Below are 27,204 nucleotides of genomic sequence, written 5' to 3'. Positions count from 1 at the left end.
CTCGAATTTCAGGAACACTAACACTACAATTAAACAGAGCAATTAAACTTGAATTGTTGCAGAACCTTTTTCAACAGGTAGTACTCTTTAGCGGTGTTTGCATAGTCAAATCTGATTGGTTTGGCTTTGCCTTTGATCAGCTGATCGTCAGATGTCTTTTTTTGCACTCATTGTTCCATACTCTCATTTGTGCATACTTAAAAGAAATGTCTTCTAGATTTGGAGTAAAGATGTGTTCTATGTTAGGACTTGATCCATCCTTTTTGTCACTCGTAAAGATCAACCGTCTGTTTCAAATTTGCCGCCGCTGTTCCAGACGACCTTGCTGTATTTTCACCTAGCTGAAGGAATTTATTCAATGAAAATGGCGGCTGCTCTCTGACCTTTCCATTAACACTTCATTTGGCCAATTACAACCTTCCATTCACTATTACCAGCCTATTATAGCCAACGAGAGCCTGTGTTGAAAAGAGGTGCCGGCTCCTGTACTACTGTATTTGAACCCGGCAAATTGCACAAAACTGTGCCTATGGCTGACATTTCTTGTAGCCAATGAAACTCTGAACATGTCGATTTGCTGCTAAAATCAATGACTCTCATCCAGAAAGCAAGAAGAGCGTTTCTAACGCTAAAGAGATTGTGATCTCAACAAACACCTGCCTTATGCCAACAATAAGTATGTCTTCACGATTTTTTTGTTTAGCATTTAGACAAATTTCTTGGGTCATTTTTTGAGGAGGTGGACGCCAGGCTACGTCCGCAGGCTTCTGTGTAGGTACAGGGCCATAGAAGCATAAATCAGTAAAATATCCTGAAGTCCACAAGAGGTAAAGCTTGTGTTTTTTATGGTAGATTTCAAATTTTGCAACATTTTGTCTGTAAAGTCTTATTTATTTAAACTTGAATTGATCTTTATACTTATATAGTATTTTTGCATGTATATTGATTTTGCTTGTACAGAAATTGTAAATAAGTTATATTCAGACAAATGCACAAGGCTTTTTAAAGGTGGTTAAGCGGACCTCTTCATGGTCTTCGGGGACAGGTTCTTCTCCAGGTCTCTCTCCAGGTCTTGAACCGACAGGGTGTAGGACTCGGGACAGTAGTCCGTCTCCTCATCGTAGGCGTGGTCCAGCAGCGTCCGCGCCCACGTGCCCATATCGTACGGCGGCATCATCCCGCCCAGCTCCGAGGGTAAGATCTCAGGATGGATGAGCTGGTGGAGGCTGTTCAGGTTGTTACCGTGCATGAAGATCTGCAGAGGGAAAGCAGAGACACAACAACGGCTCAGAAGGGACGTTTTATTTGTCTTCAGACTCTCGTGCAGTGTGATCGATCGTAGTCAGGATGAGATAATGGGTTTGTTATATAAATCCAACATTTATCTTTACCTTTATAGCAAAAGCTGGTATTATTCAAATTTAAAGGTAATATATTGGTAGTGTTTTGAAGCAGTGGAAGCTGCTAAATCAAAAGTCATGTCGCTAAATAGAACCAGATATTTCTTAATGAACCAAACCAAGTTAGAGACACATTGATGTCTTTACAGCGTGTACTGTATAGAACATGGATGTAGTCTCAGTGACATCACCCATTGGTTACTGATGGGGATTTTTGAAGCCTGTTGATGGCAGTCACCATATTGGAAATGCTGTTTCAAGCTAACCTTTGTTCAGCAGAGGTGGAGCTGAGGCGGGTCTAAAGCCTCCTGACAAACAGCTACAACACGCCCAACTGTCAGTCAGATCAGCCAGGTGCCTTATTATGACTAACTCTTATCCCTCAATCAAAATGAATGAGTAATACATCAAAAAAATACAAAAAAATCGTCCTGTAGCATGTGTGCAGATCAAGAAACTTACTATTCAGACCAAATTTGTATTATGAACGAGGCTGTAAACATGTTTAATTCTGCTGTAAAAATAGCTTTTTTGAATGGGTGTGTATGTGACTTCCTGGTCTTTTCCAGTCAGCCCCAAGTGGACACTCGAGGAACTGCAGATTTTTTTTACTTCTGCATTTGGCTTCAGAAGTTGTTGCTCGCTTTAAAGCAATGACCAAAAAAATGCTCTGCAACCACCGTTTATCCCCACAGGTGCCGCCAAGGAGCACAAACCTAAAATCTTCATGACGTTACTGAATGATAAAATATTAAGTGAAGTTACTTTCATGTAATGCTTTCTGTTCTTACCCTCTTCCTGGTCTTGTCTTTGAGGAAGGGTCTTATGACGGTGTACAAAGCGTGGATGTACCAGGGCTGGTTCACAAAGTGGATCCCTCCAAATCTGGCAGGAAAACTGTCCTGTAGGCAAAAGACACAAAGAAGAAAAACAGGTGAACAAAGGCCAAAATGTTGTCCTTCACCCCTTGTATCTAACAGACAACACGAGGATGCATCGCGGTAGATAAAAAGGAAGTTCAAGGCTTTTTCAGACCAGATGATTCACAGACTTTAGGCAGTTTTTATGGCTTTTGAAACAAAGAGTCTGCTCCAATCAGGAGGATTTTTTTCAGTCTGCTTTGACTTCCAGCAAGTGAAAAATTACCTCTGTGAGTTCCCTGTCCCTTTGCATTAGATTAGTTCTGTAAATGGGCTCTAATCTCATCGTCAATAGGAAATGGTTCGGTCTATTTTGGAGTCTGCGCGGCACAAAGCCTGAGGGAGATGAGTCCTTGTTGCTGCAGGTTAGTGTTAGTGTGTCGTCTGGGCCTGACACTGTGTTTCCTAGAACACTGGACACAATTATGATAATTACACTGCACTCTGTGTGAGTGTGTGTGTGTGAGTCATATTTTGGCCGTGGTCCATCAGTATAACATCATGTTGTGATATAACAGTCTGGCTGATGAAAAAAAGCCATCTCCGAGCACATTTATATAAAAAAAAAAAACTGTTTCCAGTGTTCGGAGGAGACGGAGACACAGAGGAGTCTTTGAGGTCAGGCCAGGATTGTAAATTAAGAGTTTGACCGATTCGAATCATAAAGTCGCAGACTCTCGCTTTGCTCAGCTGGCGGCAATGTCAGCTACCAGACTGTCCAATGATGTGGTCCAGAGTGAGGTCGTGCGTCTGGACATCTAGAGCCATTGTGAAGACAAGTGTGATGTGAATATAAAAAAGAAAAGTGGGGGAGGGGAGGGGGGGGGGGGGGGGGGGGGTCCGTAGCAGCAGGCTCTCCCCATGAATGACCCTGAGGAACCTGGGATGGCAGAACCTTTCTAAAGTAAAGATTGTAAGAATAGGTTAGGACATTTATAACTAGAACAGAAAAGCTGGGTGGAGATCGAACAGGAAGTGTTTGATCATTTGGATGGCAGCAGAGAGGAAGTGGAGGTGGGTGCGAGACCCCGCCCTCATCTGAAATAGTCTCTATAACTTAAAAATACCACGATTAACGGGAAACCTAACAAGACAAATACTCAGAAAGAAAAAGTAAATAAAAACAAGACAAAAACCTAAATGTCATGAGTCAACTGTTGATTTGGAAAAATTAAACCCAGCTCAAAGTGGTTCAGTCTTAATCTTTTCCTATCCTAGAATCCAATTAAAGATACTGAACATGTTTTAAATATCAGCCTTATCAAATCTTACAAACTCAGTTCCGATAATAAAGACGCTTATTTTGGTTAGACCACCGTCCGACCGCCCCTCCCCCCATCAGCTGTCAGATCTCTCACTCTGGACCTCCGGCCTGCTCTCTGCTCTGACACACATTTTCACTTTGATGAAGGGACCTGCTGCATTATACATGAAACACCAAAAATGGAATATGAACTGCGTGGTCTCTGCTGCACCTGAGGGACCGGAGGAGAAGGAAGAGGAGGAGGAGGAGGAGAAATAGGATCTAAAGGTTTGATCCGCTCTTACCCGAGTGATGTCTGAGGGAAATGGAAAAAAAAAAGGTGTAGAGAGAAAGTGTTCAAACAGAGGCGGAGGGCTGTGCAGTGAGAAAAGTACAAGGGAGAGGAGATCTGAGAGGGAGTGAAACATGTTCAGGAGCAGGAAGGTGAAGGGAAGAGGAAAGCAGACCATCTCTTAAACTTTCTCTCCACAGCATTATTTTGATGTCGTATTACAGTTTAGATGAAAAAAGTTATTCTGAAAAAGAACAACAATATATACATTTTGAATGCTCCATTCATACAGCTGTAAGGGGGGATTTCTCCTGAATGAAGGCTGTCCACGTTGTGTGCCCGTGCTTGTGCTCGTGCATGAACTGTAACACCTCTTCCAATCGTACCAGGACCAATGAAGTGTACCGACCTTGAGCACTGATCTACTCACACTAGTCACACTAACTGGACTTTAGGGGTGAAGCACGCTTGAGCATGGTACGGGTTGCCTAGTGTGAGGGCACCCTAAAAGTCACTGCTAAAATCTGTCAGTACAACAATCATTTGAAGGAAAAATTAAGTCCTTAAGAGGATATCTACAGCGTGACGAAAAACAGCTCAAATTTTCATAAGACATATAACCTGCCAGTTCCAGAAACAAAACTCTCATTGCCCCCACAGCTCGTTCTTTGATTTTTGGCTTCTGGAGGTAGATGTCGATTGTAAACAAATAGACGACTCTGGGGATTTGTATTTCTGTGCTCTCACTGCAGGTCTCTCTGCGGAGCGTTTTCAGTTCCAGTGAAAGGTTAAAGAGAATTGAAGGTGACAGAGAAGTCTGTCAACATCTGCAGGACAGCGTGTGAGAGTGAGGAGTCATCTTTAAAAACTACTTCATACACCGGCTCGTATAGTTTTTAAAGTTCCTACACCCTGTAGCTTCACTGACGAGGATAAACACATTAGGAGTGTTTTTCTCTTCATAGTTTATTTAGCTGAAGAGAAACTTTGGCCACCTCCTGTTATGTGTCACCGAGCAAAGCCGCAGATTTTCCTCCTAATCTGACCTGAAGCAGAGAAGAAGCTGCTAATCTCCGGATAGATTTTATCTTTTTGATGAAATTTAAGACCCCTTTTCTGTCTATGTGCATGCAGGTTGCCATATCACGGACTCTGAAGCTTCAGTGTTTATCCAGCTCTGCATCGGTCTTGAAACCCCCCTGCGTTGTAACTTCTCTCCATTTTTCAAAAAGCATCTCCAATATTGATCGTAGTTTGAGCACGTTTCTGCTCGTGGAGCTTATAATTTATTTTAATTGTTTTCGATTGGGTAGAATCAGTTGTATCTGAACTGATTTGCTTGCCTGCTTCCATCGCTGCAACACCTGTTGGTTTGCTATTTGCCTCGGCAAACCGACCTCCACCTGCTCAAAGCAACCTGTTCACACACACATTCAAACACACATTCATGGACAGACTTCCGGAGCAATTCTGGGTTCTGTAGTCCAGTGGCTCTTGCAAAAGTATGTCAAAGAAGTCAGGGATCAAAAAGACGATTTGCACAAAATATATCACACAATCATTCCCCATTATATTTCTTTTGTGTGTGACTTAAACTGATCACTGATTACAATGACAGTTGCCATCTTGGTCTTTCACTTTTTCCCCTCCCATGACATGATTTCAACCTCGATGCAGTTTCTCGTGCGTCGCTGCTGTAAGAAAAGCTCACAGATCCAGAGGGGACACAAACCGACAGGCTGCCACCAACACTGAGGGATAAACACTGAGAGCGTAACACTCAGCGGTAACAACATGTGACGTGTCAACTTCCCCTCGCCGGCCGAAGGAAAGAAACGGAAGAAGTAGGCCGATCATCAGGAGACACAGCTGCTTCTTCTTCTACAATTCAGAGGGTGTGCACAAAGACGTTGGCAATGTTTAGCAAACGTATTGTTGCTAATTTATTTGTGCAATGTAGACAGCGTGCAGGAGTTTTGATGGATTTAGTCCTCTCCTACGCACCCGTCTTATGAAATAGATGTCGTTTTCTTTAAAGCATTGGTACTTTTCAATAACATCAACCATTAAAATAGCAGATTGTATCGTTTCAAAACAAATGGTTCTGAAAAGTATCTTAAGTATTGAACATTTTGACAAACTTACGTCTAATCTTTTCATTTTGCCTGCAACGATGAAACAACAAAAAGTGGGGGTGCAGTGGTGATTCTAGAGTCTTTTGGGGCATAATCGGGGCCCTACAACCTGCATACATTCATTCTGTTATCTCTCCTATAGTCTGATAATTCCTCTGGGGCCCCGTGCAGTTCTTCGCCTTGCCTGTTGACAAGCAGCATCTCTACCTAGTGGTTAGGTTGCACCCCATGTACAGAGGCTATAGTCCTCTTCAAGTCCGGCCTGTGACACCTCTTCCTGATGTCATTTCCCCACATCCCTATTTCCTACTCTGTCAACTGTCCTATCCAAAAAACGAAAAAATAAAGAAATGAATAAACCTTAACAATTTTCAAGGTTGTAGAAGCACTTTTATATTTTATAAAAGTGCTTCTACAACCTTGAAAATTGTAAACTAAAATTCCACAACAATATTCTCCGTAACATTTCACTCTCTGGACAAAGACATTTTTGAAAAATGTTGTAAATAAAGCCTACCCATAGTCATACCAGCATCTGAATAGGCCTTTGATTAAAAGATGGCTAACATTTGAATGTGGCTCACAGTCTCCTTACGGTGCTTTGAGTTAGCGTCTAATGTGTTTGTCGTCATGAACCACCGATTTACACAGAAAACCAAACACTGCCAAAAGCCATCAAGTGATTTCAATGGCCAATTAACAATTAACGCAATAAAACAAATCTGGCTGTAAACACATTTCATTGCATAATAAAAAAGAACAAATCCATTAGACACTGGGAGCTATTTCAAGTAAAACTGCAGCAGAGAGCGGGAACATGAAGAAGAGGAAGTTTGGACGACAGCATGAGCAAGAGAGAGTGGGGATGGATTGACTCCGCTCCGATGTTTTGAATCTATTTTTTTTGCATATCAAATGAGCAGCTTTGAAAGAAAAGGAAGAAAGAAGGAGACTAACTCCAAACGTCCACCAGATACGAGTGCATTGCGTGTCGGCTCCATGCACCCTAGTCTCACCGTAATTTTACAGATTCACTCGCGACAGCGTGAGATAATACGATGTATGTGATATAAAACTCGATATAAACACATCAACAAAAACGCAAACGGTCATTTTCTGAACCGTTAAAACTGAGTGTTTTATTTTGAAAATAAACCGGATGTTTTAATGTTGTTTCGGTGTCCCGTCCCGCTTGTTCTTTTCTGTGCTAAATTGATGTGTCGCGCTCCGGCATCCGGGAAAAATAGAAGCCCTGCTGTGGAGGGCGCCGGAGTGCCGGAGCTGAGACACAGCGGAGGGGAGCCAGTGGAAGCACACAAGAATAAAGTGAATACCGCTCCGCTGCCGGAGAGCGGAGACGGACCAAAAACGCATCTGGTGGAAGTTGGCCGTAACGGGCAGATTCCACAGGATCCGTGAGGGCCGCGTTCCATCCACTCTGCATACTCCAGACCCGATCACGCCCCCGGTCCTGTCTCAGTCACAAATTACCCCTCAAAAACTCAACTCGTAATATCTAAAAGAAGGTTTTGTGTTCAACATCAAAGATAGGACGTTATTTCCCATGACAAATACTGCTAACATCTAGGGAAGTGCCTCTGAGTCCTTTCGTGTGAGATTGCTGCTCTCTTCTATTTGATATGAATTGAATCTGATTCAAGGAGTGAGGGTCAAATGGGCCGTGAGATTGACAGACGGATCGGTGCAGCGTTGGCAGCATTATGGGTCTTGTACTGGACTGTTGTGGGGAAGAGGGAGATGAGCCTAAAGGCAAAGCTTTAAATTTACCCCCCCCCGCGTACTTCCCACCTGCCTTATGAACCGTGACAGACGTCTGTCAAGGGCAGAGCTCTATGGGGTCTGCGCAGCGGAATTGCTTAATAAAGTTTTCACCAACTTCAAACAGCTGTTGCGCACACTACCTAAACAGCAAATGAGCCGTGAAACAGTCCAAAAACAGGGGACAGTGAAGTTGGTCAGGTAGAGGGTCCTGAGGTTGGATGCAATGTTTATACTACTTCACCTCCTGGACCAGGCGCTTAAAAAAGCAAAATGCTTTTTTCTCAAGGTGGTGCCGGTGGTCTTTCAGTTTGGACAGAGAGATCCAGAGATGCTGGATATCGCTGACTTTGTGGATGTCAACACAGTGGCCTCATTGTCGGTACATTTGGAGACAAAAATAACTGCAGACGATGAGGACACTCATCTCGTTCTCTCCAGATATGCACTGCAGGATCTGGTGGGAGTGAGAGGTGCTCTATTCACAGGAGTTGGCATGCACGAAGCATGCAATTTCCAGTCCAGCTTGGACACCCTCGACATTGGATGTTTATTCCAGGCAGGCTCACGTTCATACAACTGTACTTGGACTCTCCCCACCACCATTACCTCCAGCCATTTAAACATCCAGTGAGTGGGGCACTGGTGACCTGTGGGCTGAACCACCCCAACCACCAGCCAGTGGTATACAGAAGGGCGCTGGAGTACATTTCCACCATGTGTGACTTCCACGACCACTTGGTGTGCCAGTTGGGGTGCCGAATGTAGCAGGTGTTGCGGTTTTAGGGGGGAAAAGTTTTCAGGTTTAACCTTGTCGACTATTTTGATGTGGAGGCCTTCCAGAAGCTGGTCCAGGGCCATGCTCTGTTCGTGCCTTTCCTCCACCCTCCGAAATGTCGTCAATTGCTTGCTGGCTAGACTGGAGGACTCCTTCAGTTCCAGCCAGGGGGTCGGGAAGAACGAGGCACCGTGGAAGGCCCTGGAGGAGCTTTTTAACGGACATCCCTTGTCCCCCTTGGACGATGTGCTCAGTGCCAGCCTTGGGACCAGCACAGTCAACCAGAGGGGGTTCCTTGGACTGACACCCCACAACAGTGGGGGCACCACCTCTTCTCCACCACTGGACCAGGGACGAATTACAAAAAGTCAGGGTTATGAGGGTGTGGACACTCTGCCAGTGCCTTGAGGCTGGTCCTGCAGTGCTGGGTGCTGAGCCTATCAAGGTCCTGATAGGACACCCAGCTCGCTTGGACGTCACTAAAGAGAGATAACCACACTGGCAAGCTGACAGAGGTCCTTCAAGCGTTCAAGGGAGCTGGTGGTGAATGCTGGTGGGGATGTAGAGGACAGTCCCCTAAAGGGCTTTGTGGCAGAGGGGATCCAGTTCTTCCCAGATCTCAAGTTCAGGGATGTGAGAGGGGCTAAGAAAGTCTGGTGGAACTTTTGGGACCGGATCCAAGTCCAACTAGGGGGACTTCCACCACATCCCCTCTCAGTAGTGCCCACAAGAACCCTCAAGGTCCTGTCAGAGATGGAATGGCAGGATCTGTGTTATGCCAGGAACCTGGAGGTCTACAGGGACCATGGCATGCCTTGGATGTCTGTGGTGCTGCAGCGGCTGCCACAGCAGATGGGGGATGCTTGCTGCTGAACACCCTCACCTTCCTTTCATGTGTCGGAGTCATCATGAATGGTGGCTTCATAGACTACTGGAAGCTGCTGGAGTTTCTGCAGCAGATGTCCGTAGGTGGGATGTCACAGTCTTGACTTCAAAAGCTCCAGATTCAGGGCAAATTTACCCTAGACAGGAAAACGGATGGATGAATCTAATTGGGATATTGGTTGAAAAATTACCATATTTAATTGTTTAATAAAATATCAAAGAATTTCAATGAGTGATAATGAAATAATTATTTCTGGAGGTCGTTAAGTAGATTTTACATAACATGTTTCAAAAGGTTACACGAGTGATTAAGGAAGTCTTGACTTATTGACAGAAGGTATTTACAATTGTATATTGTTGGTGCATCTTTTGTAAATCTTTCTTCCCGTGATCTTTCATGAAAAAGACAAAAGGTGTAGAAAACTCCTTGGCCCTTTTCGAAAAGCCACAGTTCAGTATGGAGTGCAGACTTTTCAGTAGACTGAACCCTCGTGGTCATTTCAGTGGGCATTTTTTGGGTCGACCTCAGTAGACTGAAGTTTTGTGCAGTATGGTTTTGGATGCATCCTGTCAGGAAATTAATTGTATTTTAACACCCACAATGCTGTGCGAAATTATCACTTCACGTACGCCTTCAAATCAAAACATACGAGCATGAAAAAAAAAACAAAAAAAAAAAACGAGGAATGGCTGTGGCCGGTTCGGGTAACAGGCCTTTCAAATGTTAAGTTCTTGGGATGCTGGTGGCGCACTGGTTAAAGCACGCACCCTGTGTACGGAGGCTCCAAGCGGGCAACCCAGGTTCAAATCCAACCTTTTCCTGCATGTCATTCCCTACTCTCTTTCTCCCTGATTTCCAACTCTATCCACTGTCCTATCTCTCTAATAAAGGCACCAAATGGCCAAAAAAAAATCTTAAAATAAAAAAAAGGTAAGTTCTTAAATTGTTGACATGCAATGCAGAGTTTTGTATTATTGAGCCATTGTGCATATCATATACGAGTTGGAGAGTCAATAACATGAGGCCGGCTAATGACGTGACTTCCACACTGAATTAATCAGACAAAGTAGGAACAAATATCTGCCTACTGAACAGTCCTAACAGGATACAGCACGGAGAGAAGGGACTGTCCACTTTCAGATTGTGTAGGCACTTTGCACCCAGTTTGATTAAAAAAAAAAAAGCTTTAACTTCTGACATTTTGGCTGTACTAAGTGAGTCTATCAGAACTCCTCCAGTGAGCAGCTGATGTTACAAACATCTGACGTGCCCCGTCCTCCTCTCTGCATGCGTCTGAGTCTGTGGTCGTACATCTCTCTCCCTCCGTCGTGGTGTTTTAGTCTTTGTGGGGCACATCAGGTTGATGAGCTCTCCCTCCTCCGCTCTGCTTCTGTCACTTCACATCCACAGCACCGTGACTAAACGTGTCCTCCAGTAAAAAGGGGCAAAAAGGGAGTTCAGGAATAAAAAGATGACCTCCATTTCAGTGCTTTTACCATCTCAGGACATAAAGTGTAGCCTGGAGCGATGTCATTGTTTCGCTGCCGGCCTGTTCTTTACAAAAAGCACCTTCATGGGCAGGCTGAACTTAAAAAAAAAGAAGAAAAAAATAGAGGATGAATCAACAGAGAGTTGATTCTTAACTCGTCTGTCCGCTGAAAGGTCCTGCTTCACTTCTGGTCAGAAAATCCACAAAAATGTCAAAGATCAACATTTGAGGTCACTTCTAAAAGGCAGAATGATGCATCCTTCTCAACTACGAGCTTCTTTCCTTATCTTCAACTTTTATAGAATCTGCATCTCTTTTGCTTTTCCACCTTTTCATCTACTTCTTGATGTTTTGACCATCCAAACCCAATGCCTCTTCTTCTTCAGTTTAGCTCATATCTTTTATCTAATATGCTTCTCTCTCAGGGTGGATATCCTTTCTGATTCAGATGTATAGCCTAACTTAACAGCACAGTATATAATGTGGAATATAATCAAACTGCACAGCACCACAAATTACACTCTGAGACAGATTTTCAGTAGTGAGTCAACGACAAAGAAATGTTTTGTTGGTGCTTATGACTTACACATAAACTACAAGAGAAACCTCTGAACGAACCCCTCACTTCCTCTAAAGGTGGGATCATGAGTACATGCAGAATGCTGCAACACAAAGGTATATATTAGCTACCACACCTGGTCCCAATCAGGGCTAATCAGTCACACACCTGACACATCTCTCCCCCTCACATTAACTCTTAAGGGCCTTTTGTACGAAAACTGCATTTTAGGTCACTGAAAACAGGATTAGGGCCACTGAAAAAAATATTTTGGTTCTCACGTTTTTTTTTTTATGGTTTTTGACTTTAATCTAAAAATTCTGAGATTAAAGTCAGATTTTTTTTTACCAGCTTTCTCCATAGAGCCTGTTAGCATAGCTACCAAGCAATATGGCGGACGTTAAGTTTCAATTCTGGGGGTGAGTTCCCACCCACTGATCTGTGATTGGTCTGTAGCTTCAGTGGTCGGAAACATGAGGAACTAGCGTTGTAGTTTCACCCCTGCTAACCACAACAGCTTGTGACGAAAAATGACGATTTTTGCGTCACTGGAAGCTCCTTGTCGGACTTAAAAATACAAAGGTATCCCGTCTCAGGAGAAAATGAGGGCGGGATGCACGACCATTCAAAAATACAACCAGGTTTATAATGATACAAAGCTTAATGCAAATGGGTGAAGTATCCCTTTAAAGCAGGTGAAACCAGTGCTGCATTTAATTTATAGATCAGAAATCATCAGGTAATAAATACAGTGTGAAACACCTGTCCCATATTTGAAGTGACAAATGTAACTTTATATTTTCTCTCCTGTTTCAGGTTCACGCTGAGAGGAAGGTCACAGCGATTAAACTGCAGCCGCTGCAGGATGTTCAAATAGTGCCAATTCCACACTGGAGCTCTGAGAAGCATCGAGTTCCCCTCCAACTGAGAGATGTATTAAAAATGATTCAAATGCATGTGTGCATATATATTTTTACATTTCAGCAGGTTCTGACGTCCTTAACTCTGTCTGAGCTGTAAAGTGGGTAGCTCTTTTAATCATGTATTCCTAAAATTTCAACAACAAAAAAATCTGAAAATCTGCCCTGAAACTTCTCTTTCACTCATGTCCCTCACAGCGGGAAGATTCACCCGTTCAACCTGATGTAACAAAGACGTGCAGAGATGGCAGACGAAGCCACAGCATCCGTACGTGTGATTGGACGTATTCACAGGTCGAACACAAGCGTGTAGAGGAACAATCCGGCGAGCAGAAAACGCACTGAAGCAGCTTCATTACGTACGCAGGTTGTGCAGGTCACATGTTTTAAACATCATCACCCCTGCTCACTTTGCTTGCAATTCATTTTTCTGAGTATTACCTGCTGCGTCATACATAATCCCATCCTGAGTTTTTGCGGACATTTTGCCAGGGGGCTGGCAGAGAAATTCACGATAAAATCAGGGTGAAACAATTCGGCTGTTTGCGGTAACAACCTTCATGCAGTACAACAGAAAACATGGGGACATTTGTATGACTTTTGTGCATTTGTGATTAACTTCATCAGAGTGGTTTTCATCCATGTTTATTAGCAGAATATCACAGAAAATAGTTCTCTTTTTTACAACAGGATTTCTCAAAACTGCCAGGTTTCTACCCCGCGTCTGTGTGTTCATACTGTGTGTGTACTGAGCGTCCAGTTTTTTGTCTGAAGCTCAGCAGATTTGATCTTCCTGCCAAACACACAGAGAGAGAGAGAGAGAGATGCAGGGACGCAGGACGGATTTGGACGATACGTCCTGTTTCATCAGTGTTTATTCCTGCAGCTTCAGAGCAGGACACATAAACACTGCTCACAATCATAGAGACAAATAAATCTGTATATGTTGAAATTGGAGCTGAAGTAAATGTGACCCCTTAAATCAGGTTAGGAAAAGGTGTAAAATAGGTCGGTCAGGTGTTTTATCAGAAAACAATATTTTGGCCCGTACCCAAAGTTTACCATATATTTTTGAATTTGTATTTCTTATGAGACAATTAGATTTACAATTGTATAAATTCTTGTGATGTATTTAATTGAGCATGGTGTGCATCGTATTGGGTATTGGCTGAAAGTTAGTTTCAGGGTGGAAATTGGGGGTTAAGTTTTTAGGTGACACGGGGCTGTTTGCGCCAGGCGAGAGCGAAGGAGGATGTTTTCTCGAGGGAGTTAAGTCAGAGAGCCAGCGAGCTATCCACCCTGTGTTGGTGTCTCAACCTCGGGTTAGCTGTTGCCTCTGTAAGGAAATAAATCTGGGCTCAGTTGAGCTATATAGCAAACATACCTCGCCCCTCCTCTCCGTTCTTCCATATCTGCATAGCAACCCCGCAATGTTACAATACTAAACTTATAGTTTTAGAAAGGTACCTGGAAGTAAAAATTCAGAGCTGTTATAAGTTAAGGAAACTACTTTGTTAAAGGCTTTATATGTGATTTTTTTTGATCCAGCAGATGTCGCCCTTGAGCACCAGCATGAAACCAAAACAACTCGCGCTGCATTGTTGTGTTAGCATGCTAATGCTAGCGATCTTTATTACGCTCGTATCTTCAAATTTACCTGAAATGAGCGTGATCTAGAAACACAGTTAAGCAGTGAGTACAGTATGTTATTCTTCTTTTCTCTATTCCCTCAATTAATCAACTTTTATACGCGAGGGGAGGAGTCAGCCGGCCGTCCGGGCGATGTAAACAAAGTGAAGATAGGACTCTGAAAACTCTGAAAACATCACAGACAGTGGGACTCGGGTGTTACACCCATTGTAGACAGTCATGAGTCACAGAGTTATTTTCAGAGGATATACTTGATTTATATTATATTTAAGTGTGAAAAATCACATATAAAACCTTTAAGGTCAGAAAAAGATTGTTGTCATGGTGCAATGTGTTGGAAGGAGCTGAGGCAGAATCGAGGCAGCCGTCAAAAAAAACCACAACTACCAAATCCCTCATGAGAGACTCTGCAGCACAACAACAACAACTTCAAATGTCAGTAAACCAAAGCTGTTGGCTTCGGGTGAGGACACGAGCAAGAGGAAATGAAACGAACAGATCTTGAATATTGGCAGAGAAAAAAAAAGAAATCTGCTGCTGGGAGCTTCTTTTTAAACCTCGTATCAGTCGAACCCTGGTGTGATCTTTGTTATTGAAGAGCGAGAACACTCGGACAGACAGACAGATGTCGTTTTCTTCCAGCTGCAGCGAGGAGATAAAAGATTGGGGGGAAACACTTTGAATCAGTCGTAACCTGGTCCAAATCCTGTTTACGCAGAACACTTCTCCAGCTTATTTAAATAAAGGAAAACACGATTGATATGTTCACATCATTGTGATTGATTTGAGATCAATAGCATGGAGGAAATCTGATATAGCAGACTTGGTTTATTATGATTCTTACAAGTCGGGATCATAGCTAATCAAATGAAAGCAATAAATCATGCTTGGAGGAAGGAATGGATTCTGATTGGCTGTAGTTTGTCGATTTTTTTCAAGGGAAATCCATGAAAGAGTCCCATTGAATTTCTCTGTTCACTGTTTTAGATGAATGTGCTGGCCACATAGAGTCAACCCGTGTCTAAAATAAGTAACCATAGCAACGGATACGCAGGGATTCCACCCGTCAACAAACTAACATTTAGTTCCAGCAACGACAGACTTGAGCATTATTATAAACCTTTTTATGTATAGATATGAAAGATTTATGACGGGGGGTAAAAGAAGAAAGAGAAGCTGAAAACGAAGTCCTCCAGTACCGTTTATCACCACAAGATGGCGCCTAACGTCAAAAACGACTCGCTCCGAACGCACTGGTACTTTAAATAAAACCAAAAAACAACTAAACTAAACTAAAAAAAAAAGAATGGACGTAGTCTCAGTGATGTAACCTGATAGTTTCAGAAGAGATGTTCTGGAGCCCTTTGATGGTGGTCTGTTGCTATGGTTACTTATTTTAGATACAGGTTGAACGCCATAGTGGAAATGCTCACTCTTGACTGTAACTTCAGGCTAATCGAGAAGCAAGGCAAAAAACCTTTTGGTCTGTGAAGTGCTTTGTTTTGTCCCGTCTCTTCGTTCTGTCATGGTGAGAGCCGCCGTTCTGAATGATGTTCGTCCGTGTATTGCGTTGTATTTTGAAATTGACCGGGCGCTCTGTGCGTCTCAGTGCCGACTACTTCCTGCCTGGCCTCGATCGATATTCTTTCCAGCATGCCGTGTGCTTGCAAGCGAGCTCCGTCAAACAGATACTCTGAGCGTATTTGAAATGGAGCAGAGGGTAATGGCGCTGCTGGCACGCTCCGGGTTCGACCGCAACCTGCTGTGGAAACATGAGCATTGACTAGATGGCGTGCGGCGTGCACAGAGCATGTGGCAGTTTGTTGTCCCCTCACCTTAACACTTCTTTGTCCACTTAAAGCCCATTTCTTCCAAACTGTTTCCCCCTCTTTCACAGCGTATTAAAAACTTGCCGTCTTCCATCGTGAAATAAAAAAAACGGATGCTCAGAAAGCTTTTATCATTTATTATACATGATGCTGCAGGATTCAGCAGATCTGAACAAGACTGAAATGTACCAGACGAACACTGTTTCATTAGCGAGGCCACATTTTCCACATGATTAGAGAATAAGAAAATAAGATACAGTAGGTCAGATTCTCTCGTGTGTGTTTGCTGCACACATTGTTGGCACAGTTTTCCTCTGGAGTCCCAGTTATTCTGGAGCCGTCTGTGTGTTACGTAACGATGCTAATGCAGAGTGAGTCCTCAGGGACGACACCGACTGAAACTGTGCTACTGTATGTGTTAATGTGCTCCAAATATCTGCAGACACTCAGGATCGAAGAAAAGAGGAAAAACTGCCTCCTATTGAAAATCTAATAATAAATGAATGCATGCAGACTACTTAGCTGTTTGACATTTTGTTTAAAATCAATCTCTTTATTATCCTTTTTTATTGAAATAACTCATTATAACATGACACTAAAAGGACGCTCTGACCTCGTTTCTTTTTCTGGCTCGACCCTCAAAATGGAAAAGATGATAAATCAGAAGAAGCTCAGAGGAAAGAAACGACTCATCACCAGAGTGTGGAAACGTTACTTCTAAAAGTTACTCGCTTTGTTACAAGACGACGGATATTAAAAAGTGATTTGTTGGACTACATACTGAGAAATTAAATGGCTTGAAAACTTTTAAGTTACAAATAATGTGAACCCTTTTGCGACTCATTACATACAGTATGTCTGTCATATTGTCCACACGGTATATTGTCTGTACTGCACGTCTCCCTTTGAATGTACTGACTCTGCCATCACTGCTCAGGCCCGTTTAAAGGGGACGTATTATGAAAAATCCACTTCTACAGTGTTTTTGAACATATATGTGGGTAACCTGAGAGTCTACTGACCCACAACATGTGAAATAAACCCATCCAGTCCTTTGTTTGTGGTCTTCATAAGTCTTACAACACAGAGAAAAATGCTGTGTTTCAAATTTGCTCCCCTTGTGACATCACAGTGGGATTCTGGTATAAAAAAAAAGAATCCCATCCCCTCCCCTGGTATCTCCCCCCATGGACTCCACCCCCAGCCTAGAACAAAACTTTTGGACAGGTCTGCCATTTTTATTCTCTCTACTGTGAAAACTCAGGGGGGGGGGGGGGTAATTTCATTTAAAGAGACACACACCAAAACGGAGCGTTCTGAGAGAGCTGGTTTATACAGGGTCACAAACCTCCTCTGGTGCTTGATTCATGTTATATTTTGACCAAAGCACAGCACAGATGTTTCATTTAGACCACAGGGGGACTGTTTGAAAAGGTGGAACAGGGGTGTAATATGTCCTCTTTAAGGCCCGTACTCTGTAGCCTAATAACAGGAATAACAGACGTTCTCCTGACGATTACTCTATCAATCAGTACACATTTACATATATCATAATAAGCTTGCTACCACTATTTGGTGGTGCATTCACTGACCGACCGAGCGTCCGTCTTGGAAGAAGAAGAAAAGAGAGAGAGATGCAGAGAGAGAGTGTGTCTGTCTGAGTCACAGACACACACTCACACTCTGACACACAACAAAAGGGAGCCCATCTGGAGGAGAGGGCGGAGCAGATAGAGCGGCAGGCCGACGTGTTGCTGTGGCAACGCGGCCAGGGTGGGATGTAGCGGGAGGGAGGGTGGAGGAGGAGGAGGAGGAGGAGGAGGGTGAGATGAAGCACATTGTATCATTACATCACCTTTAAGCTGATGAAGGCAACGATGCCTCTTAGAGATTTCAAGCAGGGAGGGACGTTTGAACTATTTTTTTTATTTTTAGAAAGTGCTGTGATTTTACAGAAATTCATTATGAATAATTAATTAACCTTATCAATAATATTTGTTTAAAAAACTGTGGTTATTGGGGCTATTTTTCAACAGAAGGATGATTAACAAGCTGCTGTTTATTAAGAGGGGAACGTGGTATAAACTGTCGGCCATTGTTGTCTCTGTTTGGACGTTGATGGAGTGACTGAACAGAGAGAGTGAGAGGGGAGAGATAAGGGGGGAGGATGATGTTGTTAAAGAGAGACGGGAGGGGGGAGGGTAAAGAAAACAAAAGTGGAAAGGGTGGGGAGGCCAGCAGGGATGGAAAGGGAGGAGGAGGAGGATGAGGAGGAGGAGGAGGAGGGGATGCCTGGACTTCATTTTCTGTCTTTTCAGTGCGTCTGATTCTCTGTCTGTAGTTTACCCTTTTTTTAAATGTTCTTATTGAACATTTCTAAAGCAACGTTTGATGTTTAAGCAAAGGCCAAGATGCGAGTTGAAGGGATATTACATCATCATTACTTGAGGAAAAGTGTTGACTCAAACCTGAGAGTGAGGAAACAGATGAGTTTTCACGGATTTGACAGTACAAACATGACGTGCCAGACGTAAAAATTAGAAACAGTAGATTTCAACTGGGGGATGTCATGGCGATCCCTCTGATAGGTCAATAAAAAGGTACAATCAGCAGGTTGTTGTCATGTAAATAAACTCTGAAAGGTTGATTTGTGTCAACTAGTCCAGCTTGAAGTGCTTTATCATGCTTATTAAAGGTCACATATTATGCAAAATCCACTTCACCATGTTTCTCTAACTCTAACATGTGTCTCTAGTCCGTCTACAAACCCCCCAATGATGATAAAAGTCCATCCTCTCTGTCTTTTGCCTGCTCCACTTTTCAGAAAATGTGTGCTCAAACAGGCCGTTTGGAGATTTTCCCTTCATGACATCACAAAGGGCAGTAGCCCCTCCCCCAGGTGGGTGACACTCCCACAGCTAGGTGTTTGTTCTGAACCTCTGAGTCTGCCTTCTCACCGTAAACAACAGGACACGGAGCGAGAGAAAGCTCCGAGCCAATAAGATGTCTAAGGTTACCATGACAACCCCTGTCATATGCCTCGTGGAGAAAACCCAGCATCTATCTATCTGTCGAAAAAACACAAACAGATCCAGACAGTTACTGCAGTTGATGTCATTTAAATAAAAACTAGTGCAGCCGGAGTCTGCTGCCCGTCAGCGGCCGTGCAGTCGGTTAACTGTCAGAGATTCATGACGGCTCATTCTTTACCGACTGACAGGTCGCCGATCCGAGGTCAGAGGGTGTTGGGGCCGTGACAGATCACCTTAACGAGGTGATTCACATCACAGACATGACAGACAGGACGTCTATACAGCACAGGGACGCTGCTCGTGTCCCCCTTCATCATGTTCGGACAATGATGGCAGTTCACAATTTAAAGATTTATTATTGGGGCTTTATCTGGAGAGAGAGGGCAGAGGATAGAGTCAGCAACCGAAGAGAGAGTGGGGAATGACATGCAGGAAAGGAGCCATAGGAAGGTTTCAAACCCCGGCTGTCACTATAGCTCAACGGCCCCCCAAATCCCCCATTTTAAAACAACAAAGATGTTTACAGCCTGGTTCAAAAAGCAGTTTTAGCCTTTAAAGCTTGTTTCTTTATTGGTAAAAACTGAACAGCGCTTGAGTTTCTTCTTCATAATTAATCTTTTTTTGATTTTGATGTAGGCTAAGTGTGATGCATACGTTTGCCTAATTAGGGGCGTGGCTGAGTTAACTGACAGAGTGTGACATCACTGAGATTACCCCATTTTGTTCTGCAGTCTAAGGTTAAGACAGGAGAAAAACATCTACGTCAATAAACAAAAAGCACAACTCGGAAAACAATCCTTATTTTAATGTAATTTTTTTGGCTTTACTGGATGGGACAGTTGAACAGAGACAGGACATGTTGAGGGTAGAGAGTGGGGGGATGACGTGCAGCAAAGGGATGCTGTCAGCTTTGAACCCGCGGCTGCTGCAACATATAGCTGCGACGACTTTCTTTAAATTGTGACTTGAAGTTATTTGATGCTTATGTTGAAATGCCTGTGTGTTTAATCTAAGTTTTACAAATGAACCCATCTTGCCGTACATCTTGCTTTTATGTCGTGCAGTTTTTTGTGTGAACTTTTAGCTTTTAAAAAACATTTTTAAAGGCGCTCAACTTTGAGTTTCAGTTCAGAGCTATAAGAAGTATAAAAGGAATAACTAATGTTTTATTTCGTTTATAAGATTCTTGTCTGCCTTGATCGTCTCTACGTAAATTTGTCATCTGAACTCCTGAACTCAAACTGTTTTCTCATGTGCAAAGCTTAATTTACTGAAACACAGACGGTTCAAACTTGTTGAGAAAAAAGAAGCTGAAAGAAGGTTCTGCAGACTTCAAACTTAAGTCCCTCTCTTACATTGTAATCCTGCAGGATTACGACACACGGGCTCACCTCCCCTAATATAATCTCTTTTATGAGAGTATAAAGAAGTGTAAGAATAAATCTGCTAAAGTGGAGCATGTGTTGTACTGCGCTGTATGAACCGTGTGTAACCCCAGACAATACAGTCTGCTGCACAAACACTCAGGCGGCATTAAGAGCTCCACAAGCGAGAGAGAGAGGGTCGATTAGAGGACACCGACGCTCTGCAAACATACTCTGAATGTTTACCTCACAGACGCAAAGACTTCAGCTTGTTTCACTCTGTTCTGATCAAGTTAAACAAAATGTGAATTTGTTCTCTTTTCTACAGAATATATATAAGCTACTTTACTTTTCTTAAACGGGAGAGCAGGACACGTGTTGGAGTTCAGATGGTTTTCGTCCTTTTCTATTTTTAGATTGGGGATGAATTTCTGCAGGATCAGCAGTTTTTTTTTTTCTCCCTGCAACTGGAGGGGTCAAGACGAGCTGTTGTTTTCAGGCCTGTCAGAAGTTTTGATCAGCAGTCTAAAGCAGTTTGATTCCCCTCATGGCTGCTGTCAAAAAGTAAGAAATATTTACCACCATTTACCGCCGAAATTCTTCTCACGGGAGTCTGTGCTTTGAAAACATAAATTCATTCAATATTTTTGCACCTCTGGTTGGGTTATTTAAAGTTTAATGGGTTTTTTTTTTTAGTTGGTTTTACAGTTAAAAAACTGAAATAAGTTTTTTAGTAGAGATGCACCGATCCATAATTAATGGTGCTATTGTTTGCATTCTGTGTGAGGCTACACAAAGCTGTACTAAACCTGGCATTGCTTTGCTTTGTGCTGGCTTCACATGCAAACAGGAAGCAGAAACAGCTGTCCGGTTTTTCAAAATAAAGTTTTATACTGAAGTGTTAGAATTGTACTTTTTTTTGGATGTTTTTTTTGTGCCTTTATTGTAGAGATAGGACAGTGGATAGAGTCCGAGATCAGGGAGAGAGAGAGAGAGAGTGGGGAATGACATGCGGGAAGGGAGCCACAGGTCGGAATTGAACCTGGACCGCTTGGAGGACCACAGCCTCCACACATGGGGCGCACGCACTAACCAATGCGCCCCTAGAATTGTACTTTTGATCCTTACACTTCATTCTGAACGTCTTCAAAGTGAGACTGTGCAAGCTGAGAATGTTTAAAGTTCCCCAACATCTTTCTTGATCGGCGCTGTCAGTCCGATGTCCGCTACTTAGATTAAGCCAATATCGGATCCCATATCGATATTTGACTGGATCTGTCACATCTATAGGTTTATTGCCGTGTTGATTTGTCATAAAACTGGCGATCCTTAATCCCAGAGGTGATAGAGGAAAATGAACCTCCTCACTCTGAACACTGAAAAGTTGGAAGTTTGTTGTTGAATTTAATGTTGGCCTTTTATCTTCTTCTTACAATAACAATTTTACAATGTTTCAATTTCATTTCCTCATCTGTTTATCCAAATACATCCAAGTACATCTGAGGGTAAGTACAACAACAAGCAAGGATCTATAGAGAGGAGGAAGCAACATCAGTAAGTGCAAACAAACAGCTTCAAGTTCCATCGGACACACGGGTGTGGCAGGAAGTGCACAGAGCACAGGGGTGTAAGAGCAGATGTCTTGTTTTCTTATCATCAAACATAAACAACATCCTCATTCCACCACCGGGGGGTGACAGAGGAGAAGAGTCCAGAAAGAGACTCGGGGCCCTGTTGTGAAGGTAGGACGTGAGGCCTTTTGGATGCCTCAGTCTGTAGGGATTTGAGTTGGGTACGCGAGGGTCACCGGTTCAAGTCCCAGTGCAGACCAAGGCCCCGTGTCCACCAAGCGGTTCAGTTCAGTTCAGTGTGGTACCCATTTATTGGCGTTTCCACCGTCAAAAGTTGGGATTGGTACCAAAATAAGAGATCCGTACCGTCTTACTTTTTTGGTACCCTTCTTTTGGGGTGCCAAGGGTCCAAGGATCCAACCCTAAAGGGTCCTTTTTGTTTACTATGTCCCTGTTCTTGTTAAATGTTTAACTTAATTAATAACGGGCTACACAGTGTTGGGCTGCTATGATGTCACACTATCTCCGTCCACTTACCAAATAAGAGTACGGTTTGCTGTGGAAACACAAGTTCAGGGTTTACCGTACCAAACCGGACTGCTCGGTGGAAACGGGGCTCCAGTCTGGAAATTGGTCTGGTAGCTGGAGAGGTGCCAGTTCACTTACCGAGCACTGCCGAGCTCGCCTTGAGCAAGGCACTGAACCCCCACCAACTCCCCTCACTCTGACATGTCTCCATTAGTGCATGTCCATAGGATCCTGTTTGTGCATGTGTGTGTGTGTGTGTGTGTGTGTGTGTGTGTGCGTGCGTGTGTGTGTGCGTGTGTGTGTGCGTGTGTGTGTGTGTGTGTGTGTGTGTGTGTGTGTGTGTGTGTGTGTGTGTGTGTGAAGCATGTCTCAACAACAGAGTGATTAATAAAGTATATCTTCTTCTTCTTTCATTGGCGCAGCGTAGTTGGCGGGAGGGAGTGTAGACCTGGATGAGAGAGTTCAGGTAAGGAGAAGTGTTTGTCGTTGTGCAACAGGGTTTTAAATTTGATTTGAGCAGTAACTGGAGGGAGAGGACATGGGCTTAGTTAAAGTTTAAATAAATAACAAACAGAACTATCAGTAGGCTGGTTATTCTACATCTTCCAGCTGTAGATATTGGTAAGTTGGGAACCAAAACCTCAAAATCCCCGGTATGTTCTTAGCATCTCTGAGCCCCCAAATTTCCCGTGTTGCCTCTCGACTGTATAGACAGAATCCAGAAATAACCCAGAGACAAAACAACAAACAAAGCAACAGTGGCGTACTACTGTGCTGTAAATAAACCGGTGCATCCTCTCAGGGCAGCTAGCTGGGATCCACACACGAGCAGCCTCTCTGTGCTGCTGTGATCTGCGCAGCATACTGTGCTACAAAATTTGGATCCCAAGGCATGTGGCCTACATGCTGTTTGTGTTTGCTTCAAAAATGAACATTGTCGGAGGTTGCCATGACAAAGATTTAATCACAATCGAGGCGGTATGAGCAGCGCTGAAAAGGCGGAGACAAAAGAAAAGGCAAGAAGATGATGAGTCATGAGAGGAAGAAAAGGACTGGAGGATGGATAGTAACAGGATTTATGGCTTCTTGTTGCAAAACCGACAATGCAGGAATGTCTCATTATGCTGTTGAAGGCGGTTAAGTCCATCTTTTTTCCCTTAAGGAGGATAAATGATTTCGTCAAACCCAATTTGATTTAGGATATAAACTTCTAGATCTCGATTAGTCACAGTTATATATCCAACTTCTTTTTCAGCTGATATGAAACAAGCGTGCAAATGGATTGCACGGTTGTCTAACTAAATCCCACTAAAGATAGGTTGGCTTACTTCATCAAGAAGAAAGAAAATATCAAAGAGACTGTAAACGGAAATCTGCGGCAGTCTTATTATTCAAATTATTTTTTTTTGTTGGCTTTTTGTGTCTTTATTCGAGAGATAGGACAGTAGAGTCGGAAATCTGGGAGAGAGAGAGAGAGGGGAATAACATGCGGGAAAGGAGCCACAGGTCGGATTTGAACCTGGGCCGCCCGCTTTGAGGACTACAGCCTCCATACTGGATATGTGCTTTAAAGTTTGTATCCATAAATTGCATGAACAAACTGCCGTGAGCAGGCCTCTGTTCTTTTCTTTTTGCTTTTGAAGACTTGATTCACTTGTTTAAAGTAAAAGTTTGTATCTTAATATCTGTTAAAGTTAACATTTCAGTTTCAGTCCAACATGTTAACAAACCACTTAAGGTTGACCTATGATGTCAATCCCTATTTTAAAACTCACATCTAGTGTCGCAATGCTGGATGTCCAGACTAAATGAAGGCAAAGTTTCAGATCATGAGGTGAAGGTATGTTGGAGTAATTCCAGGAAAAGTCTGCAGAGGGCGCTTGTTTTGCGTATCACATGACGCGATAGTTCCTTGATATGAAACCTAAGAATTTCCCGAGACGGCTTCAAGCCTCTGCGTTCAGCCTGTGAAGCCGTTTACATCGGCTGCTTTCTGAGCACTGGAGAGCAGCCTTCCCCTAGCAGCGCTGCAGCGTTCTGCCAGCCGGAAGGCTTCCAAAGGACTGACCATTCAGAAGAAAGTGGGCGCATGTGGAGGGGGGTCTTAAAGAGACAGCAGCTGAAATGTAATGTCACAGACAGAGGCCTTGACATATTAAAAGCAAAGCGACTTTGATTGTCATGATCGTTTATTTTCACTTAGATCTTAGAACTTTACTTTACATCAAGATTTCCTAGGATCTCTCTGTGATGCAGCCTGAATGTCTGATTTCACTACACATTTTTTAAAGCTTCAAGACCAGTTGTACTTGTTTTGACCTGCACTGTGAGGTACAGGGACCAACACTTCATTAGATTTAATAAATCCATCCTTTGGCTAGGTGAGCTGTTTGTCCTCATGACGTCACCTCCAGTCAAATTTCATGTCAGGACTCCAATTAAAATGTTAAAGAATGAAGTGAAACTAAAGTAAGTTGACTATAAAAACTAATTCTGCACTGGATTGCACTTCACAAGGCTAGGGAGATTCAACATGTCATATAATACTGTAACTCTGTTTTACTTTTTGGGTGCTTTGCCACTGTTTAAAAACATTTTGAGATAAATATGCGGGGGATTGGTTGAATTTGCATGAGTGTAAAATCACATCTTAAAATGAAGGAACTGATTCAAATGAACAATGTAGGTGAGCTTGATTTGCTGCATCAATATTAACAAAACGTGATCAGACTATAAACTGTAAACTTACACTCTTTACTGTGGATATTATCAGAGTAACTGTCACTTCACATCAGAGACATGGGAGAGTCCTGCACAGGATGAGAGCGAGACAGATCAGCAGCAGCAGCAGCACTGGAGGATATGAAGTAGCTGATGCGGACAGAAGTTAACTGAGTGATGCGTTCAGTGTAAATCAGCCATCAAACTACATCAAACCCTCATGCAGAAGAAAACTCCGTCTTTGCCCCTCAGATATACGAGTGAGTCAGCTGCTCTTAAACACTTGCTGGTTTTCTGCTTCAGAAGCAGACCTGCTCAGACTGCAGTGACTCACTGAGGCTGTTTAACAATATTTAGACCTCAGCGTGTGTCGGAGTGTGACCAGTGACTCAAATTCAACATTTCTATCCTCTATCTCTCTTCTACAGAGTGTGGAACAATAATGCTGATATGTGTGTTTAATGTATGTATCTGTATCTCTCTTACAGGGATGTTAGCAACGCCAACAAGCGCTGTTCAAAAAAATCAAGTCAATGTGGCGCAAAAAACATGCAGTTCCCGGAGTGTCCACTTGAGGCCGGCTGCAGAAGCCCATGAAGTCACATACACACCCATTCAAAAATGCCAGTTTTTACAGCAGAACTGAACACGTTTACAGCCTTAAACAAAGAACAAAATAGGTCTAGCTAATTAGCTCATGTCCTTATCTGCACACGCTGTATGCATATATAAATATATATAAAACTTTTGGGACAGATGTCAAGATAATTTTAGCTACTTTGCACATAAATGTCAAAAAAAGTAAAGATGACTCATGTTACACACTTAATACCAAACTCATCAGTTTGGTTCTTTTGTGTGTTTTTATATTTTTTTTTTAACTGCACAGAAGGTTCTGTCAGGCTTTGTGCAACTTGTGTTTTTTTCTTCCTTTTGTGTGGTTTGATAACAATCAGGAAGTAACGATCATTAACACCCTCAAAACTAGTTTCCTTTCTTAGCAGCCTGCAGAAAACCACTTTAGATGTATTGGCCCATCCTTAATGATCTCCATAATGTGTTTCATGCATTTTATTTGTCTAAACAAATCCAATCACTATCATTATGCTCCTTTCTTATGCTTTCAGCACCAAATGCCGGGACGTTGGAAAAAGACTCAGGGCTGGGCTAATAGCTCCCATCAATAATTCAGCCTCTAATCTGAGTCTGGAGACCCGTCAGTGATGTGTTATATATGGACACGTCTCAGTGATGCACCGGCTCCGGTCTAAACTTGTTCCCTCAGTTTGAAAAAGGAGAAGTTTTTTTTTTTTTTTTTTCCCCCGCTTGCCAACTTACCACCTCGTCTCTGTGCTGACTCTGCAGAAAACTAATGCTCAGAGGAAGAGGAGGAAGTGGGAGAATTGTCAAAAGCTTTAAAAACCCTGCCAAAGTAGAAATATGATATTGAATTATAAAGTGAACGTGAAGAGATTTTTCTAAGAGCTGCTTATACTTTCTCTTACACCTTGGGCACTGAGTATTTTGGTTCCTGATTAAAGCATGAAAATGGTCCATTTCTCATTAAATCTCATCACTCGTTGTTGTCTGTGAATGTTAGTTATTGCAATGCAAACAAACTTCATGCAATAAAGATCCTTTAATGGATGACTTTAATATATTTATGTTACTGTTGAACAGAAAGTAAAAGCAGGCATCATTACCGGATAAACATTAAAGGCACCTTGTTAAGTTTTTGACCACTAGTAGTGCTAGTGAGCAACGTTCTTGTGAAGAGGTCTTTTAAATTAAGCAATGATGGATTTCTCACTTTTATTTTGTCTGTCTGTCTGTCTGACTGTCTCTCTGTCTGTCTGTCTTTCTGTCTGCCTGTATCTCTGTCTGTCTGTCTGTCTGTCTGTCTGTTTGTCCCTACTGTCTCTCTGTCTCTCTGTCTCTCTGTCTGTCTGTCTGTCTGTCTGTCTGACTGACTGTCTCTCTGTCTGTCTCTCTGTCTGTCTATCTGACTGACTGTCTCTCTGTCTGTCTCTCTGACTGTCTGTCTGTCTGTCTGTCTGTCTGTTTGTCTGTTTGTCTGTTTGTCTGTCTGTCTCTCTGTCTGTATCTCT

At 42.9% G+C, this 27,204-nt stretch overlaps 1 protein-coding gene across 1 annotated transcript in view; it reads right to left on the bottom strand.

The window, feature by feature from the left end:
* The window catches only part of clvs2 (clavesin 2), a 37,894-nt gene that overhangs the window by 2,373 nt on the left and 8,317 nt on the right, over window positions 1-27,204 (bottom strand). Inside the window, exons 3-4 of the mRNA XM_061051544.1 lie at window positions 2,192-2,302; window positions 1,023-1,255 (exon numbers count right to left, since the gene is read on the bottom strand). Coding sequence (XP_060907527.1) covers window positions 1,023-1,255; window positions 2,192-2,302 — 344 coding nt within the window. The remainder of the gene's footprint in view (window positions 1-1,022; window positions 1,256-2,191; window positions 2,303-27,204) is intronic.

This window comes from Labrus mixtus, chromosome 12 (genome assembly GCF_963584025.1).
Source record: "Labrus mixtus chromosome 12, fLabMix1.1, whole genome shotgun sequence".
In the NCBI taxonomy this organism is placed as follows: domain Eukaryota; kingdom Metazoa; phylum Chordata; class Actinopteri; order Labriformes; family Labridae; genus Labrus; species Labrus mixtus.
Note: the sequence above shows the minus strand (reverse complement) of the source record. Positions and strands in the feature narration are given on the sequence as shown.